Source organism: Benincasa hispida, chromosome 10, assembly GCF_027475165.1.
Source record: "Benincasa hispida cultivar pf3 chromosome 10, pf3_genome.v1.1, whole genome shotgun sequence".
Taxonomy (NCBI): domain Eukaryota; kingdom Viridiplantae; phylum Streptophyta; class Magnoliopsida; order Cucurbitales; family Cucurbitaceae; genus Benincasa; species Benincasa hispida.
This window is the reverse complement of record NC_143487.1, coordinates 25,746,776-25,766,464: the sequence shown is the minus strand read 5'-3', so window position 1 is coordinate 25,766,464 and position 19,689 is coordinate 25,746,776. Positions and strand designations below refer to the sequence as shown.

The 19,689-nt window shown below is 32.7% G+C and overlaps 1 protein-coding gene and 1 long non-coding RNA gene across 3 annotated transcripts; one reads left to right on the top strand and one right to left on the bottom strand.

Annotated features, from left to right (window-relative positions):
- Positions 1-76: 76 nt before the first annotated feature.
- LOC150033219 (uncharacterized) lies at positions 77-5,905 on the bottom strand. Of its 2 annotated transcripts, none has more exons than XR_016523843.1 (4): positions 5,397-5,905; positions 4,840-5,309; positions 771-934; positions 77-682 (listed from the first exon to the last, which is right to left on the bottom strand). It is a non-coding gene; the product is annotated as an uncharacterized LOC150033219 (long non-coding RNA). The 2 variants fall into 2 exon arrangements; XR_016523844.1 differs by having other exon boundaries at positions 771-916.
- Positions 5,906-9,477: 3,572 nt separating this feature from the next.
- On the top strand, positions 9,478-11,226 carry LOC120088556 (metacaspase-4-like). The gene is made up of 2 exons (XM_039045950.2): positions 9,478-10,061; positions 10,193-11,226. Exons 1-2 carry the CDS (start codon positions 9,716-9,718, stop codon positions 11,098-11,100), a joined length of 1,254 nt encoding a protein of 417 aa, XP_038901878.2. The 5' UTR covers positions 9,478-9,715; the 3' UTR covers positions 11,101-11,226.
- The last annotated feature ends 8,463 nt before the right edge of the window (positions 11,227-19,689 follow it).

Here is a 19,689-nt window from a genome sequence, read left to right as displayed (position 1 = left end):
ATCATTCTCATACGTTATTCATAAAACAAAAGTTAAGCACTTAATTAGTCTACTAATATAAACAATTAATGGCATATATTGGCACCTAAGAACCATTCTTTACTTCAACTCAGTATCACCCAGACATATCAAACAACTGCCCAATTGGTAATTAGGTAAGTATTAGGGAGTAGATTACAATAAATCTACTTAGCTTTTTCATCTTGCCCATATAACAAATTCTTCAAATAAGGAAATTAGAATTGAAAGCATGATAAATAAGATGCATCACCTACATGGTCTTCCCTAGGTAATTCCCCTTTGTTCATTCTTGAGGACAGATTGCTAAAGATGTGCATTAATGGAATCAATAATTGAAGAAAAATAATCTCAACAGCTTCAACGACTATTTGTTTCTTTCTTTAACAAACTTCATAATAGACTTGTAATCATATATATGTGTGTGTTACATTAAAAAATTAGTTATAATTTTTACATGTTTTACTCCAAGTTTTTGTACAAGATCTGTACAAAAAAAAAAAAAAATATACTCATCTTTGTAGTCTTCAATAAACGAACTTGCTCCCTTCTCGTGGATGTAGGCATCACCTTGCCAAACCACATACATGCTCTTGTTGCTCTCTTCTTCTTCTTTCTCTTTATCAAATTGCATGTTTGAGCTTCATCTTCATAATCAAAGAATCTTGCAAAACCAGTGAAGAACAATAGAAAGAATTGAGAGGATTTCTGAAAGGAGCTGAAAAAGAGAGAGTGAAAGAGAATTTACTTACCAGAGGGTTTTGCTTAGAGTGCATCTTCTGTTCAAGACAGTGGAATCAACCACGTGGAGTCATCTTGGCTGAACTTCGTGGCCCTAGGAGAACTTTTCTTTCTACCTAACCTCCTTCATGGATCAGATTTTTTTTTTCTTTTGAGCCTGAAAGACAAACTCAATCTAACAAAATTGGTATCAGAGCAAAGACATTCAAAGATTTCAATTCTTGAAGAATCAAGAATCAAGATTCACTCTAAAATGGAAGTAGCACGATTTGAAGTCGAGAAATTTGATGGAAAAGGAGATTTTGGCCTTTGGAAGGCCAAAATTAAAGCCATCCTTAGTCAGTGAAAGGCTCACAAGGCTCTTCTTGATCCATCCACTCTCCCAAACACTATGACAACTCAAGAAAAGGAAGACTGGGAGCTGGTTGCTTATGGTACATTAGTCTTAAACCTAATTGACAATGTTTGAAGGCAAGTCCTTGATCAAGAGACAACCTATAGGATCTGGACAAAATTGGAAGACTTGGATGCTACTAAAGATCTTTCCAATAAAATGTACCTTAGGGAGAGATTCTTTACTTTTAAAATAGATTCATCAAGAACACTTTCAGACAACCTAGATGAATTCAAAACTATTGTTGCTGAATTTAAAAATCTAGGAGAGAAAATTGGAGATGAGAATGAGGCCTATATGCTACTTAACTTCTTACCTGAATCCTATAGGGAGATTAAAATGTATTGAAATATGGAAGGGACACTATAAACAATGATGCAATAATTTCTGCCCTAAGAACAAGAGAGCTTAAGCTACAAAGAGTTAAAAAGGAACAACCAAGTGGTGAAGGGTTGTTTGTGAAAGGAAATTTCAAACCAAATCAGTTAAAGGACAGAAAACAACACCATTCAGAAGAAAACAAGCCAAAACAAAAAGTTAAATGCAAATATTGTAAAAAGAAGGGCCATTTGATCAAAGACTGCTTCATTCTCAAAAGAAAGAATCGGGAGAAAGAAAAAGAGTCCAAAGGCAAGCAACCTGAAGCCTCTATTGTAGAAGGCTTCTACATCTACTTTGATGCACTAGCCTCAACACTTGACAAGGCCAATCATGTTAACCCCCTTAGAAAATATGATTGGGTCTTGGATTCAGGATGCATCTACCACATGACACCTATGAGACCCTGTCTTAACACCTACAAAGAAATTGATGGAGAAATGGTTTACATGGGGAACAACCAAGGCTGTAAAATTGAAGGCATTGGCTCTATCTCTATGAACTCAAGGATGGAATTGTTAAACTACTCAGAAATGTGAGACACGTTCCTCTCCTCAAAAGGAATTTAATCTCCTTGAGAATGATTGATGCAATTGGGTATAAGTACAGGGACAAGGGTGGAACTCTTGAAGTTCTAAAAGACTCAAAGGTGGTCCTTGTTGGGGAGAGTCAATGACAATTGTTGAGATGATGACAGGGGCATATGTTGCTACTACTGATGAAATGACAGAAGCTGATGTTTGGCACAAAAGACTGTCTCATATTAGTGCTAAAGGCTTGGAAGTATTGTCTAAATAAGGAATTTCAAACAAACTAACTTTTTGTGAGCATTGTGTTTTAGGAAAAGCAACCAGACATAGTTTTACCAAAGCAAGCATTCAGCAAAAGCCATTCTTGACTACATCCACTTAGATCTATGGGTACGAGCTCCTACACCTAACCTAAGTGGCTCAAGGTATTTATTCTCTTTTATTGATGACTTCTTTAGAAAAAATTGGGTTTACTTTCTTAAATCAAAAGTCCAAGTGTTTGAAAATTTTAAAGAATGGAAACTTATGATTGAGAAGCAAACCTCTATAGAAATTAAATACCTAAGAACAGATAATAGGCTAGAATTTTGTAGTGAAGAATTCAATAAATTTTGTAAAGAATCAAGCATAACTAGGCACAGGACAGTCAGATATACACCCCAACAGAATGGGGTAGCAGAAAGACTTAATAGGACTATTATGGAAAGGGTTAGATGTTTACTCTCAGATACCATTCTCAGTGAAAAGTATTGGGCTGAAGTTGCAAGCTATATAGTGTACACCTTAAATAGGTGCCCACATACATCCCTAAACTTTTTTAACTCCTAAAGAAAAATGGTCCAAACATCCTCCTAATCTTGACAACCTAAGGGTATTGGATGTGTTGGATACATACATCAAAATCAAGTAAAACTTAAGTCTAGGGCTGTGAAATGTATGTTTGTAAGGTTCATTGAAGATGTAAAAGGCTTTAAAATGTGGAATTCTTCTGAGAAAGGTTTGTGATCAGTAGGGATGTCAATTTTAGAGAAAAAGAAATGTTTATGCAAAAAGAAAAGACTGCAATTGAGGTTCCAAAGAGTCCTACCACTAGAATTGAGGTGGAGGCACCTAAAGACATGACCACTAATCAGAACCCTCCAAATGATTAAGAAAAAGAAGAAGAGGAAACTTCAGGTGAGCCTCTTGAACACACTGAAGCTCAACCTTACTTGAGTCAATACTCATTAGCAAGGGATAAACAAAGAATAGTGATTGTTCCTCCAGCCAGGTACACTGAAACAAACTACATGAACTAGCTACATTTGAAGAGGTAGTAAGTTGCCCTGATGCTAGGAATTGGATTGAAGTTATGTGTGAAAAAATGCAATCACTAAATGTTAACGACACTTGGAGCCTAGCTTCTTTTCCTAAAGGATGCAAGCCAATAGCATCCAAATGGATCTATAAACTAAAGGAGGGAACTTCTAAAGATGAAAGGCCTAGGTATAAGGAAAGATTGGAGGCTAAGGGATTCACTCAAAGATAAGGCATTAACTATTCTGAGATCTTTTCACTAGTAGTAAAGCAAACCTCAATCAAACTTTTCTTATCTCTAGTTGCTCAATACAACCTTAAATTAGACCAACTAGATGTAAAGACAATTTTCCTACATGGTTACTTAAATGAAATTATATACATAGTTCAACCTAAAAGGTTCGAAGAAAAGGGAAAGGAGGACCTCTACTGTCTCCTAAATAAGTCTATCTATGGACTTAAGCAGTCCCCTAGATGCTGGTACAGAAGGTTTAATGACTACATTGAGAGTATTGGGTTTCAAAAGAGCACCTATGACATTTGTACTTGTGTAAAGTCAACCACCTATAAGAACAAAGTTTACTTACTTCTATATGTGGATGATATGTAACTAGCTGGGAGTTCTAAAGGAGATATAAATCATGTCAAAGATCTCCTAAAGAGAGAATTTGACATGAAGGATATGAGTCAGTCTAAGAAGATCCTAGGGATTGAGATCAATAAAGACAAGGGTTCCTCTACCCTTATCATCAGTCGAACTAATTACTGTGAAAAGATCATTAGAAGATTTAATATGTCTAATACTAAACCTGTCACTATACCTATTGCTAATCATTTTAAGCTATTCTCAGCTAATTCACCTAAGGAAACTAACTTAGAACACCTAAATCAGATGCAAGTAATTCCCTATAGTCGGGCAGTAGGCAGCTTAATGTATCTAATGATTTCAACTAGGCTTGGTCTTTCCTATTGTGCAAGCCTAGTTATTAGGTACATCTCTAACCCTAGAAAAAGACATTGGGAAGCTACTAAATTGATACTTAGGTATCTACTCTGGACTAAATAGTCTAAACTAATCTACTAAAGTGTTAAAGAGACAAAACTTGAGCTATATGGGTTTGTTAATTCAGACTTTGCAGGGGATCCAGATAAAAAAAGATCATTAACTGCTTATCTTTTCTTATATGAACCTAATCTACTAAGCTGGAAAGCAAATTTACAATCAATTACAACCCTATCAACTACTGAAGCAGAATACATGACATTTTCAGAAGCTATAAAAGAGGCATTGTGGTTAAAGGGCTTGATGGAAGATTTTAGTATCAAACAAACAGTAGTTAATATCTATTATGATAACCAAAGTACTATCCATCTTTCCAAAAACCCACAATACCATTCACGAACAAAACATGTAGATATAAAATACCATTTTGTTAGAGACAGGATTGAACAAGGAGAAATAGAAGTTCTTAAAGTACATACCTCGGAGAATGCAGCTGACATGCTCACAAAACCTATCTCGAAGCTCAAGCTCTCAAAATGTCTCGAACAGATTAGCTTCATGTTACCTAAAAAAGGGTAAACAATGGTCAAATCCAGAAGGAAGAAGACTATCAACTTGAGATTAAGGTGGAGATTTGAAGAAAAATAATTTCAACAACTTCAACGGCTATTTTTTTCTTTCTTTTAATAGACTTCATAACAGACTTGTAATCATATATATTTGTGTGTTACATTAAAAAATTAGTTGTAATTTTTACATCTTTTACTCTGTACAAGATCTGTAAAAAAAAGAATACTCATCTTTGTAGTCTTCGATAAACAAACTTGCTCCCTTTCCGTGGATGTAGGCATCACCTTGTCGAACCACGTACATGCTCTTATTGCTCTCTTCTTTCTCTTTCTCTTTATCAAATTGCATGTTTGAGCTTTATCTTCATAATCAACGAATCCTGGAAAACTAGGGAAGAACAATAAAGAGAATTGAGAGGATTTTTTAAACGAGCTGAGGGAGAGAGAGTGAAAGAGAATTTGCTTACCAGAGGGTTTTACTCAGAGTGCATTTACTCTCTTCTGATCAAGACAATAGAATCAACCACGTGGAATCATCTTGGCTGAACTTCGTGGCCTCAGAAGAACCTTTATTTCTACCTTACTTCCTTCATGGATTAGATTTCTTTTTCTTTTGGGCTTGAAAGACAAAGTCAGTCCAACAATAATCAAGCTAGAATTTCTAATACATAAGTATGAACTTAAAACAAAAGCAATCCAATAATCTGATATATTTTCTTCTAGTAATATTGTTCTCTCTTGTTGATGGTTAAATATAGAAAACTGAAACATCATAGTCTACCAAACTCGAAATCCACCTAAAATGAAAAATATAAGGACAATCATACATCTCTTAAAACAGTGCTTGTCAATTGCTCCTCAAATAATGTTCTTAAACCTAACAACAAAATCTAAATTAATGATAAATAAACTAGTACACATCAGATAACATAGGTGTTTCTAATATTCTCCTACCTCCAATTCATAACAACATATATAAATACTCTACCCAAAAAAAAAAAAAAAAAAAAAATCAAAGTATCAAATATAAACATCCTTTTTAATCTATTAATAATAAAGTTTCAACTAATACTCCTAATGTAAATATCTACAAACCGAGAAGAATGAAGATAATAACAAAATCTCTAAATAAAAGGAAAAAAAAAATAGTGGAACTCATCTTACTATGCCCCCAACTACCTAAATAATATCCCAATAAAGAAAAGACTTAAAAGACTTAAAACTTACATTAGCAAAAGTTAGAATTATCAACAGCTAACATAACTAAAAAAACATAAAAGTACATAAGCCTTCACGTTAGGATGTGGTAATGCCTAAAAAGCAAAAACTAACGACCATGCAAGGTTACAAAACTCGCCAAGTAAAACAAAGATGGAAGAGAAATTTTAACAACTTTGAACTTCAACTCTCACAAATATCAACATATGAAATTGATTTGTGTGGGTATTGAGTTTACAACTAAGAAGATTTAGGAGAAGAAATTTGTCTGGTCATATGTGAAAGTGATCAAATATAATTAAGAAGGAATTATTTCACCTTCAAGAGTGGATCAATATCCCCATCAATTATCAAACCAACAAAAAAACACTACTGCTTTTAGATGTTGTGTACAGAGCAATTTCCTTTTGCAATTAGGGAAAACAAAGAACAATTATTCTAAGAACCTACTTGATTTTCTTTGAGTAGAAAGTAAATTAATATTTTAATTTAAAAGAAAAGTGAGTAAAGGAGAAGAAATTGATTTGGAAATAAGGGCAAAAGAGAGGCATTTATAACTGGAGGGGCATAATTGTCATTTTGACACGTGTTTGAAATGTTGGGTAATTTTAGAATTGGACATGTGTAAGTTTTGTTGGATTCTAAAATATATGTATATGTTTAAATAAAATAAGTATTAAATAAGTAAGAAGAATTATTAAGGCCGAAATTTTGAGAAAGAGAGAAATAATTATGGAAGACAGAGAGAGTTTGAGAGTAAATTAGGGTAGTTTAACATGAATTTTTTCTTTTGAAAACTTGGAAGGTAGAGCCAGTGATCTGGATTTAACTCTTTTGTGGTATGTTTCATATTTACTTTGGAAAATTTCTAAGTTTTTTAGGGTCTTCTTCCTTCATTTTGTTTGATACTTTTATTGTTTAATGCAAAATTATTTATACTAAATTGATTCATGACAGAGAAGGTTAAAAACGTCTAAAAATGCAGCCTAAATATAGATATGAAAGTTTTCTAAATCTTAGGATATTTATGAAATATTAGTTGTGGATTATACAATTAAACTAAAACTTTCTTTTAAAAATTTTCTAACATTCTTGGCCGAATTCCTTATTTAATCCAAGAAATTTGTAGGCCTTCACACAACTAACCTCATCAATTTTATGTCAACTTCTTATAACTGTCTAACTCCTTACAACTATAAATTTTAATAGTTCACAGTTTCTCAAGACTTCACAACTATCTCCTCGAAATACTCTATGTCTCCAAACAGACAACAATAGTTGTAGTGAAAATAAATAAAAAAGTAAAGAAAAAAATTAAAATGATAAAAATGAAAAAAACAAAACAAAAAAACAAAGAAGTTGACACACAAGATTGGTTTTGTTGGGTCACGTAGCTGGGTTGCAAAACTTTGGTGTATCTCAGTTAACATCCAGAGTTTGGGAAAATCCCTATTTGGATTTGTTGGCAAATAATTATATTTAACAAAACTTTTGATTTATTTAATTATAGTTTAATTATATATCAATTATTTAATTATAGTTTGTCACATGTAAACACTTATTAAAAAAACTTTTGATTTATTTTATTTTATTTTTTATATAATTAGGTTGGAATGCATAAAGATGTAATTTTCTTTTTCTTATTTACTCCTTTTAAGCCACCTGTCTGCTTAAAAACTTATCATCTATTGGACTATAGATTATGAGACCACTATTTGAGAAAATTTATAGTATTAGAGTTTTTCATATGATCTTCGTCCACTGTTTACCACAAAAATATCTTTTAAGAATTATGTAGGATTCGTGAAATAAATAATTAATAAATTAATAAATAATTAATAGATGTGTCAAATAATGACTGAGGTAGCATGCATTATAGTGCTACTACTAGATTTTTCCCCACCACTCTACTACTACTTTCCAAAATCCTCTTTTATTTATTTTTCTTATCCTTTTAATACTGAATGTTAAAAGACGAAAAAGTCCTTGCAAAGGTGGATGAATGATTGTGGGAGGCTTCGCTATGCCTGCCGACATTCGCGGACCGAGTTCAATATTCTAATTATGTTCATTTTTAGGAATGTTGACTCTTGAGGTGTTAGTTTTTTCAAAATATTGTATGAATATCTCTACAAAACTTCTAAATATAAACCATCATCTATAGAAATGTTTAAGTTGGGGTGTTCAAAAAATTCGATAATTCAAATAAATCGATCAATCCAACTCAATTCGTGCGGTTTGGATTGGGTTATCAATTCATATAGATTGGGTTGATTCATAAGTTTACCTAATATAACGCAAACCAACTCGACCTAACCTGAATTTATTATTAACTCTAATATATATATTTTTATTACTTATAATATAATTATTTTTACATATATTGATTTTAATTTTATTTGATTCTAATATTTTTTGTATAATTTATTTTTCAATAACTCATAAAATAGTTTCTTTACACTTTAGAAAGAAAATTTTTACTATATAATTTAAAATTGAATTGTTAATCTTAATTCAATATATGAAAATAATTAAATTAGATTTTTACATATTTACGTTTTGCCTCTTTTTAGAACAAAATTTTAATTAAATGACTTGATTAATCTGAACCAAGCCAATCTTTTTATGGTTGGGTTGGGTTTATTTTGTAATAGGGGTTATTTGCGTTGAAAAAATTTACACACAAACAATTGGGTTGGGTCAAGTCTTTCCATCAAATTCAACCTAACCCATAAACACCCCTAGTTTAAACTAACAATTTTAATAAGTATTTCACCCAAGTTCTAATTTTCTATTATTATAATATATTATTAATGATATTTTATTGATATTTTGATTATAATCCAAATGTCGATAAAAATATGACAAATTTAAAATTCTAATATTATGTCATAGTGTACATAGTATCCAAGTTTTGTGTTGGCAAATACTAATTTAGTGCATGTTTGAGATTGATTTTTAAATTTTTAAAAAATGATTTGAACTATTTTATAATCACTTCCAAACATATCTTTTAGTCCATATTGGGAGTGATTTTGAATTTATTAAAATCACTTCTATCGTGGTCCTAATCACTGAAAAACGTGTCTTTAATCTTCATTTTAATATTTAATTTTATATTTTTAAATATAATTTTTATATCATCAAAATTGATTTGGAATAATAAAAATATTTTTAAGTTTAGAGTGATTTTAAAAATATAGTTTCACCAATAGCTTACATCTCTCCATCCCAATTTTAGAATTATTATTATTATTATTATTTACAATATTCAAATTTTTATTAGAATTTCCCCAGTATTATTTGTTTTCTTATTAATTTATTATAATTAATTTTCCTGAAAACTTAAAAAGGCGGTTGGTCCTTACAAATAAGGATGAACGAAGGATTGGGTGAAGCCGGTTATGCTGACATGTGTGCGCGAAGTCGATGACTGAAGAAGAAGCGGCAGAGGAGTGAGTGGCCAAACACGCTGAAATTAAACAGCGATTCAAGGAAAAGGAGATCAAACATCTGTTAATCCGATCCGATCCTAAAAGAAAAAGTCTCGGAATCGAATTGTAAGAGAATGGGAAAGAAAGCAGTGCTAATCGGATGTAATTACCCAGGAACTAAGGCAGAGCTCAGAGGATGCATCAACGATGTTAAACGGATGCATCAGTGTCTGATCCAGCGTTATGGATTCTCCGAGGACGACATCGAAATCCTGATTGATACCGATGATTCCTATCCCCAACCGACCGGCAAGAATATCCGCTCCGCCCTTGCCCGTCTCGTCAGATCCGCCGATCCCGGCGACTTTCTCTTTGTTCACTACAGTGGTCACGGCACCCGTCTCCCTGCCGAGACCGGCGAGGATGACGACACCGGCTACGACGAGTGCATTGTTCCCACCGATATGAACCTCATCACTGGTCTGTCTATATTTTCCCCCTAATTTCATGTTTCTTAATTCCTTAAAATTGAAGGAATCCATCTTAATTAAATCCCAATTTCCCAATTCTGCGATGCGAATTTTGAATCTGATTGGTGAATTGCTTCGTAGATGATGATTTCAGGGAGTTGGTAGATCAGGTTCCGGAGAGCTGCCGATTAACAATTGTATCGGATTCTTGCCACAGCGGTGGTCTTATTGACGATGCGGAGGAGCAAATAGGAGAGAGTACCAACCCCAAGCGCCAAGAAGAAGGAAAAAGCTCCTCCCACTTTGGTTTCAGGAACTTTCTTCATCAAACCGTTGAAGGTGCTTTAGAATCACGCGGGATTCACGTTCCTTCAGCATTCCAACACCATCGCCATGAGGAGGAATCACAAGAGAGAGAGATGGAGCTTTCATATGGGGAGCGAGTCAATGTGAAAAGCAGATCGTTACCTCTGTCCACTCTTATAGACATTCTGAAGCAAAAAACTGGGAAAGATGACATTAATGTAGGGAAATTGAGGCCGACCCTTTTCGATATTTTTGGAGAAGATTCAAGTCCCAAAGTGAAGAAGTTTATGAAGGTGATCATGGACAAACTCCAAGGTGGTGAGAATGGACAGTCTGGAGGAGGGTTCTTGGGAATGGTTGGGAGTTTAGCACAAGAATTTCTGAAACAAAAGCTGGATGAGAAGGATGAAGACTATGTGAAACCGGCCTTGAATACTGAAGTGGGCAGTAAAACTGAGGCTTATGCTGGATCATCTAAGCGTGCACTTCCAGATGGTGGGATCCTGATCAGTGGATGCCAGACTGACCAAACATCTGCTGATGCCACGCCTTCAGGAAATGCTGATGCTGCATATGGGGCTCTCAGCAATGCAATTCAGACCATACTTAGCGAATCTGATGGACAAATTACCAACCAGGAACTTGTTATGACAGCTCGGAAAAAGCTGAAAAGCCAAGGTTTCACTCAGAGACCTGGTCTCTATTGCAGTGATCATTATGTCGATGCTCCCTTCGTTTGCTGATTTTTGTTCAACTGCCTCTGTTTTGTTGTGTGTGCTTGGGTTGGCTGCTTGCTATGCTTGTCTTTTCAAATGATTTTGGGTTGCGCTCTTTATTGTGTAATAAAAGCTTGAACCTTACATTGTTAAGATTTGAACTTTTCTCTTTCTGTTTTCCTTTTCTGAGGAGGATTCTCAAGTGTTGGAGAAAAATGATATTCTTCAACTTTTACATGTTGAATGAATATATATACTGGGTATTATTATGCCCAATGAGCAATCTTGTGCAGGGCATGAGAAATATTAGTGTGAATTCTGTGCCATGCCAAATGGAATATTTTAGTTGATTATACGATTCTGTTTCGGGACGTGGAGGAACTGGTGTGGTCTAGTGTGGGAAAAGATTCCTATTTACTTTAATCCTTATAAACAGAGTGAGCAACGGTAAGCGATCAACATAAGACAGAGTTACTTTTATAGAGCTTTTGCTTTTGCTTTTGCTTTTGTTCTGGTTTTTTCATAATTTTATAGAGTTGTTTATTAGTTCATTGAATACACTTTATCTTATTATGAAAAAGTAAAGAATGAAAGGGGAAAGAAAATTGATGAAAGAAAATTTACTTTGGTGCAAAATTCTATTATATATATATATATATATCCCCTTCATATATGTGATTGGTAGCAATTCATACCATGCAAAATGTGGGTTGAATGAAATCGAATTTCGTCATATCAACACAACAAAACTTATTAAGAATTATTTGTACCTATAAATTTTAATTCAACTAGAGGCATGATTGGGCTTGAAATTATAAATTGGATCGGGCCAAATAATTAAAGTTATTCAAATCTTTATGTCCAACCCAATTCGAGCTTAGAGATTTGGATCAAATAAAATATGGAACTCAAGCCTAACTTTAGCCCAACTCCAAGTCTAAGTCCATGTAAGACCCAAAAAACCATATAAATAGAGGAGTTATCCTTTATTTGGAGGAGATAGAAAGACCTGAAGGTAGAATTTTAAAACTATAAAGACCAAAATTCTAAAAAACCTAAGTTCAAAACTTCATAGTTTTAAAGTTTTGAATAACGAAAAAGCTCTAAAGAACCTTCAAAGCATTAAAAATCTAAAGAATATGACTCTTCTGAAACTTTTAAGGATCAACAGACTATAACTCTAAAGTTTTCAAGTGTGTAACTCTCCTAAAAACTTAAGACTAAAGACATAGAAGACAAAAGCTTCTCTTAGGTTTTTAAAAACTTGAAGATTTCGGAGCTGAGACTCAAAGAAGAATTGCAAGAAAAACTTCCATCAATGTTAGAGAGAAAGTATCAAAGGATCATTTTTTAGATATTATACTCACTGAAATCAATATAAATTTTAAGTTGATTACACGTCTTAAATTATTTAATTGAAATCTCATGTGAATAATTTGTGTATAATATATTTATAAACTACTAGATAATTCAATTGAGGGTGATTTAGAAAACCTTCATATTTGATTTGATAGAAAGAAAATTTCATGGGTTCCGCAAAAGATTAGAAAGTCATGGCTAGCTCCTTCTTTGTAAAATCATTCATCACACCCTCCTTAGAATTTTCAATTTTTCATAAATTTTGGATTCTTATCAAACTGCAAATTTAAATTATGTTCCTACATTTTAAAAATCCATGAATTTGAGCTTGAAAATAGGGGAGAGAGTTAACAAAAAAAATTTCAGATATAATCTTCTAAAATTCATTCTTTTCACAACTATCATACTTTTAAGAAACTCATTTACATAGTTTTTCTCGAGTTTTTCTCGAACCCCGAGATTAATGAAAAACATTGAAATTTATCTTTTCGATCCATTAGAAAAAGATCAAATTATCCCTGATGTAAAACCCAAACGTTTCTTTTCTTCAGTTTTGATAGAAGTAAATAAAAAAAAATGTTTGGTGAAACAATTTAATTTTTTTTAATCCAAACGTCGGTGAAAATATTGAAGAATATTGATGAAATTTTTTGAAAGTAAGGGTATAACAGTAATTTTTCTGCTACGCTGACGTCATCTTCATTAGCAAAGGGACCCAAAATAAGTTTTTAAAAGAAGGCCCATTTAAGAAATGAAAACTGAAAGGGCCCATATTTGTCAATTTCCCAAACTCGATGACTAAAATAGTCAATTTGAAACATTATGGATTAAATGCATAAATCCTTCAAAATTCAAAGACCAAAAACGTATCTTTCTCAAATATTTGTTATATTTTATAAAAATTAAAAAATAATAATCATACAAAAAAAAACATAAAATAAGTTCATAAATTAATTAGTAATATATTAGTTTTATGGTTTATAAACATAGAGAAATTATTTTAAATGACAAAACTACTAAAAAAATATTTACAAATAATGGAAAAATATCATAGTCTATCTATGATAAACCGCGATAGAATAGTGTCTGTATCTATATGACATAGATAGTATTGTCTATCATGGTCTACTGTAGATAGACAGTAAAATTTTGCTATATTTATAAATATTTTGGTTCATTTTCTTATATTTGAAAATAACCTATAAATATATTATCAAACACATTTGAATTTTTTTAGATTGAAGTTTAAATTCTTGAATCTACTATCAACACAAACTTGAAAACATAAAATACAACTCTATTTTTATTGAATCTTTTGTTTTTTTGAAAATTTTGTTTTCAAATTGCCTACCAAACATGCCCTTAATTTTCATTTGATTCCACTTTCAATATTTTTTTTAATGTTACATCATGTATATATATGATGCGTTTACAGCCCTTAAGTTTTAACTAAGTTAGCTCAACTGACATAGAATATATATATATATATATATATATATATATATATATATATATATATATTTATTGCCAAACAAGTTTGTGATTACTTGAAGGTAGAGATGATTATTTTTAAATTCAATCTTATTATAAATATTATATACAAATATTACATGTTCATGCTTTTAAGAAACAAGTGATGTTCTCCCATTACCCAATGTGTTATCCATGTGTCTCATAATTATACATCCTCATGTAATTTCGCTTCCTACTTGCCAAACTGCCTATAAATAGTGGTATTTGGTAGATCTTAAAAAATAACACATATTGGTGAGAATTAAATAAGATATTTTCATATTTTCCTATTTTCTATAATTTTCTTTATTCCAATTTTGGTTATTATAATTTTAGTTATTTATTTATTTTATTTATATTATTATATTATATTTCATTAGTATTCCTGTTCCAATGATGCCTTCTTTTGCTCATAAATTTTACAACACGTTATCAGCACGAGTTTCTATTCTTTTTCCCAATGAAGGTAGTACCTAAATGTATAGGTCATTTTTCCTCTTTTTTATAATTGATAAATTAAAAATTGTTTTGCATATTTGGCATATATTAAAATTTTAATATAAATACAATGTATTGTGATAGTGTTATCATGACAGATCTTACAAAGTTAGATCTGTAGCCTTTGATACTAATTATAATAATTATTTTTCATGGGTGTTTGATGCCAAAATACACCTGGATTCCATAAAAATATGATCACCAGAAAACAATAATTTTTTTCTAAAGCTCGTTATGAATGGATGTACTTGAGGCTCTAAAATTTTAAATCAATATGTTAAAGAACACATTTTCTGCATTTTGTGTCTTTGGATATGCTCATTCAGTAGGATATCGAGAGAAATATTTTAAAAGTATCTGAACTCATTTCATGTCTTCTTGTGAATGAACGAAATAACGAGTTATTGATAACTAAAGTGAGTAGGGGTGTATAGTACAAAATACAATATAAAGTAAAGTACACAATACAATAAACTAGGGCATACAATATACCCCACAATACTCTCACTTGTCCTAAACAAGATGACACATATCTCGTAGACCCATACTCTCTAGATGACTCTCAAATACTTTAGCTGTGAGAGCCTTCGTAAATGGATCAGGACCATTGTGCTCCGAAGCGATCTTTATGACAATCACATCTCCCGTTGCACAATCTCCCTAATGAGATGATATTTATGCTCGATATGCTTTCCTTGTTTGTGGTTTCGAGGCTCCTTGGAATTCACCACAACACCATTATTATCATAATAAATTGTGATGGGCATTAATATATTTGGAACAACTACAAAGTCTGTCAAAAACTTCCTGAGCCAGACAACTTTTTTAGCGGCTTCATAAGCAACTACATACTCTGCCTCCATGGTAGAGTCAGCAATATAACCTTGCTTGATGCTACACCATACTATAGCTCCTCTATTAAGAGTGAACACTGATCCTGGTGTGGATTTCTTAGAATCCTTATCAGTTTGAAAATGAGAGCCAGTATATCCTATAAGGATCAAATTCTTAACTCCATATACGAGCATATAGTTTCTCGTTCTCTTAAGATACTTGAGAAAGGTCTCATCCAGTGATCGAATCCTAGATTGGATTGATATCTATTGACTATTTCACTGAATAATAAATGTTCTGTTTTACACACAACATGGCATACATCGACTACCCACTACAGATGCATAAGGAACTCGTCTCATCTCTTTAACCTCTTGAGATGCTTTAGAACATTGTTTCTTAAATAAGATAATTCCATGCCTGAAAGGTAACAAACCTTTCTGGGAATTATGCATCGAATACCTAACAAGCATTTTATTGATACATGATGCTTGAGACAAGGCCAGTGTTTTGTTCTTACACTCCCTAATAATTTGGATCCCTAAAACAATCTGTGCTTCACCTAAATATTTCATTTGGAATTGAGCAACTAGCCATTTCTTTATATCAGTTAGTAAACCTATATCATTCCCAATAAGTAGCACATCATCTACATATAACACTAAGAAAGCTACTAAACTGTTGATGATCTTCTTGTAAGCACAAGGTCCATCAACATTTTGGTCAAAGCCATAAGACTTGATCACAGTATCATATCTTATATTCCAAGATCGAGAAACCTGCTTCAATTCATAAATTGACCGATTAAGTTTGCAAACCTTGTGCTATTAACCTTGTTCAATGAATCCCTCTGGCTGATTCATGTAGATAGCCTCATCAAGATTGCCATTCAAAAAGACAGTCTTGACGTCCATTGGCCATATCTCATAGTCATAATATTTGGCAATGGACAAGAGAATGCAAATAGATTTTAACTTGACAACAAGTGAAAAAGTTTCGTCATAGTCTACTCATTCAACCTAGGTATAATTCTTTGCACCAATCTAGCTTTAAAGGTTTTCACATTACCATCTACACCTCTATTACTCTTGTAGATATGTTTACAACCTATAGGTTTTATCCCATCAGATTGATCTACAAGATTCTAGACAGAATTGAAGTATATAGAAGATAAGCTGCAGTCTCCAGTGCATAACCGCAGAACGAGTTAGATAAAAAAGCATAACTCATTACCCATCAAACCATGTCTAACAGGGTTCTATTCCTTCTTTCTGATACACCATTTTGTTAAGGTGTACCAAGTGTTGAGAGTTGAGACGTAATTCTATGTTCTATCAAATAGTCATGAAATCTCGAATCCATTTACTCTCTATCTCACTCTGATCGAAGTGTTTTTATATTTTTACCTAATAAATTCTAAATTTCAGTCTTGTACTCCTTGAACTTTTCAAGTGTATCAGACTTATGTTGCAATAAGTAAACATACCAATATCTAAAATAATCATCTATAAAAGTGAAGAAATATTCATACCCTCTCTTTGCCTTAATATTCATTGGATCACAAAGGTCTGAATGTACAATTTTCAAGGGCTCTTTAGCTCTATAACCTTTTCCAGTAAAAAGGTCGTTTTGTCATTTTCCTTCTTGACAAGATCACATACATGTGAAGAATTTTCTTTTAACTCTTTTAGAAATCCACTCTTGACCAACCTCAATACTATTGAAATTTATGTGACCTACTCTTAGATACCAAAGATGGACATTTTCTTTTGGAGAAACTTTAGTTTTTTATTGTGTAGTTGTAGTGTTGACCATTTCAACATTATGAAGCATTTTTTATGCTAACAACCTTAGCACATTTAAGTTATTTTTGTTTATTGATGAACATATATCAAAATTTTTGGAAATAAACGTTTTATCATGAATAAACGATGCATTCTAAGAATGTTCTAATAAACCAGATAGTCAAATTAAATTCCTTTTAAAATTAGGAACAAAATATACATTCTTTAACAAAATAAATTTGGAATTAAAAAATAACTTTAAGCTCCCAACTGCAACTACTAGAATGACCTACCCCATCCCAACCCACAAAGTCATGTTTCCAGCCTCCAGTTGTTGCTAGGAACTAGTTTCTTGTAAAAAAAGAACAGACGTAGTTAGTGGCCTCTAAATCAAGATTCCAGGCAGTATTGTTATTTTCCATTAAACAAGTTTCTAAAACAAGTATCATATTTACCTTCTTTTTCCTTTTTCTTCTCAGCGAAATATTTTAGGTAATTTTTTTTTCCAGTGTCCTTCCTGGTTGCAATGAAAATAAGTTCCTTTTGCAATCTCTTTTTTCCTTTTTAGGTAGTAACAACCAGGATAGCTTTATTCCTCTTACCATCTTTCTTCTTCTTCTTCCATTTCTTTGTGCCTGAGAAAGAAGGCATAGACTTAGTTGTAGAGGTGGAATCCCTGTGGAAATTTCTTGAGGAATTGACAACATTTGCCTCCCTGTGCCATCCTTTGATTTTCATTAAGGACTCGTAAGTCTACAGTTTGTCGAGAATAGTGGTAAGGTTGTATTTATTTTGTTCATTACAACATTGCTGCAAAATTGCAGGAAACTCTTCGGAAGAGTCTCCAGAATAAAGCTTACCTAGCTAGACTCATCTATGATGACCTTGTTTATTTCTGGCACGTTAAAGTAGATCATCATGTTAAGGACATACTCCTTAATAAATGATCTCTCGTTCATCCTGACATTGAAGATGAACTTGAGAGTGTCATGCTTGAGATGTGTACATGGTTGCCCAAAATCTCACATAGTGACTCCATGATCTTACGTGCATTGATCATGGTCTCATACTTTTTAGCCAAGGCTTTAGTTAAGCTTGTCAAAATGTAGACTTGGGCCTTATTGTTGGTCTTAATCCACCTATCATGCAGTGGGTCCAGGACTGGAGGACACTTCTATTGGGAATGGTGTCCTACATCTCTTTGTAATCTCGTAGTTTGTAAACTTTATATAAATATATTCTTATTAGTAAAATAAGTGTTATTTTATCAGCATATACTAAATCCAATAAACTATGATCCGAGGTTATTTCATGTAATTTAAACAAGTATGTAGAGACATACAAGTGGATCTTGTTTAAATAATACTTAAATGGTCTGTAGTTGATGGATAAGGCTGGGTACCTTAACTTGGTGACACTGCGGATATGACTCGCTTTGTAGGTATTACAAGTATTGTAAAGTGATACAAATGATCTGATCCTGATCATTCATGTGGAGACATGCGAGCGGAAGTATCCTATACAAAGAGTTTGTATAAGACCAGACCACGAAATGATTAGTCTCTTTATATAACGCGGTTAGTAATATAGACTTACATTTCACTAGGATAACCATAGGTGCTGAATCCTGAGTGAGTTGTGAACTCCTGCTTATGAAGGTGGTTCTTTGATTTGTATAGGTGAGAATGGCTAGATTGCCAACTCAACAAGCCTACCATTTTGGGGATTCGTCAGACCATTTTTGACAAGTCACAACACTTGTAACTAATCCACAAAGCGGGCCGCATCCGTAGCGTTACCAGGATATGGTTTCCCTCCTATATCCATATACTACAGACTATTTTAGTTATCACTTAAGACATGATCCATTTATATGTCACCACATACATGCTTAAGTTACATAAAGACAACCAGGAATTTTAGTTTATTGGTTTGTGATAAAGCAAATAAAACATTCAAATGAGGAAAAACAAGAAGTGAAGTAAAATATCATATATTATACATCACAAGCGTTCGTCAAATTGTTTACAAACTATAGGACACGAGACTTTAGGGCATCAAACTCAACAGGGACAAGTAAATAAATTGCTCCCTTAAGGGCTGATTCCGGGTCTTGAACATAGTGGCCACACCCTCTCTTGGTCCGAGAGGGACTTAGTCATAGTTGGACTATGACTTATTGTTCATTAGAGGAATCACTAGTACTTAAGGAGTTAGATGTTACTACAGCTGCAAAACGGTATTTTGGCCCTGTACTTACGAGCAATTTATGAAGAGTCATCGAATTGTTGATTGGTTATATCCAATGGACAAAGAAATTTATCTATAGTGCGAAGAGTGTAGCTGTCGGTCTTTAGTGAAGTGACCGACAGTTAACGAATGTTGGGTAATTTAATTAAAGAATTTAATTAATTATCCAAGTACAGTTGAAGCTTCAATCTACAAGTCATGAGGCCCCCTATATAGCTCAACAAAAATTTAATTGAGAATTAATTTTGGATTAATTTGAAGTGTTAAAATTAATTGAGGGAATTAATTATATATGTGATATAATTAATTAAATTAATGATATATGTGATATAATTAATATAATGTATTTGATATATTATAATTTAAGGAAATATGAGAG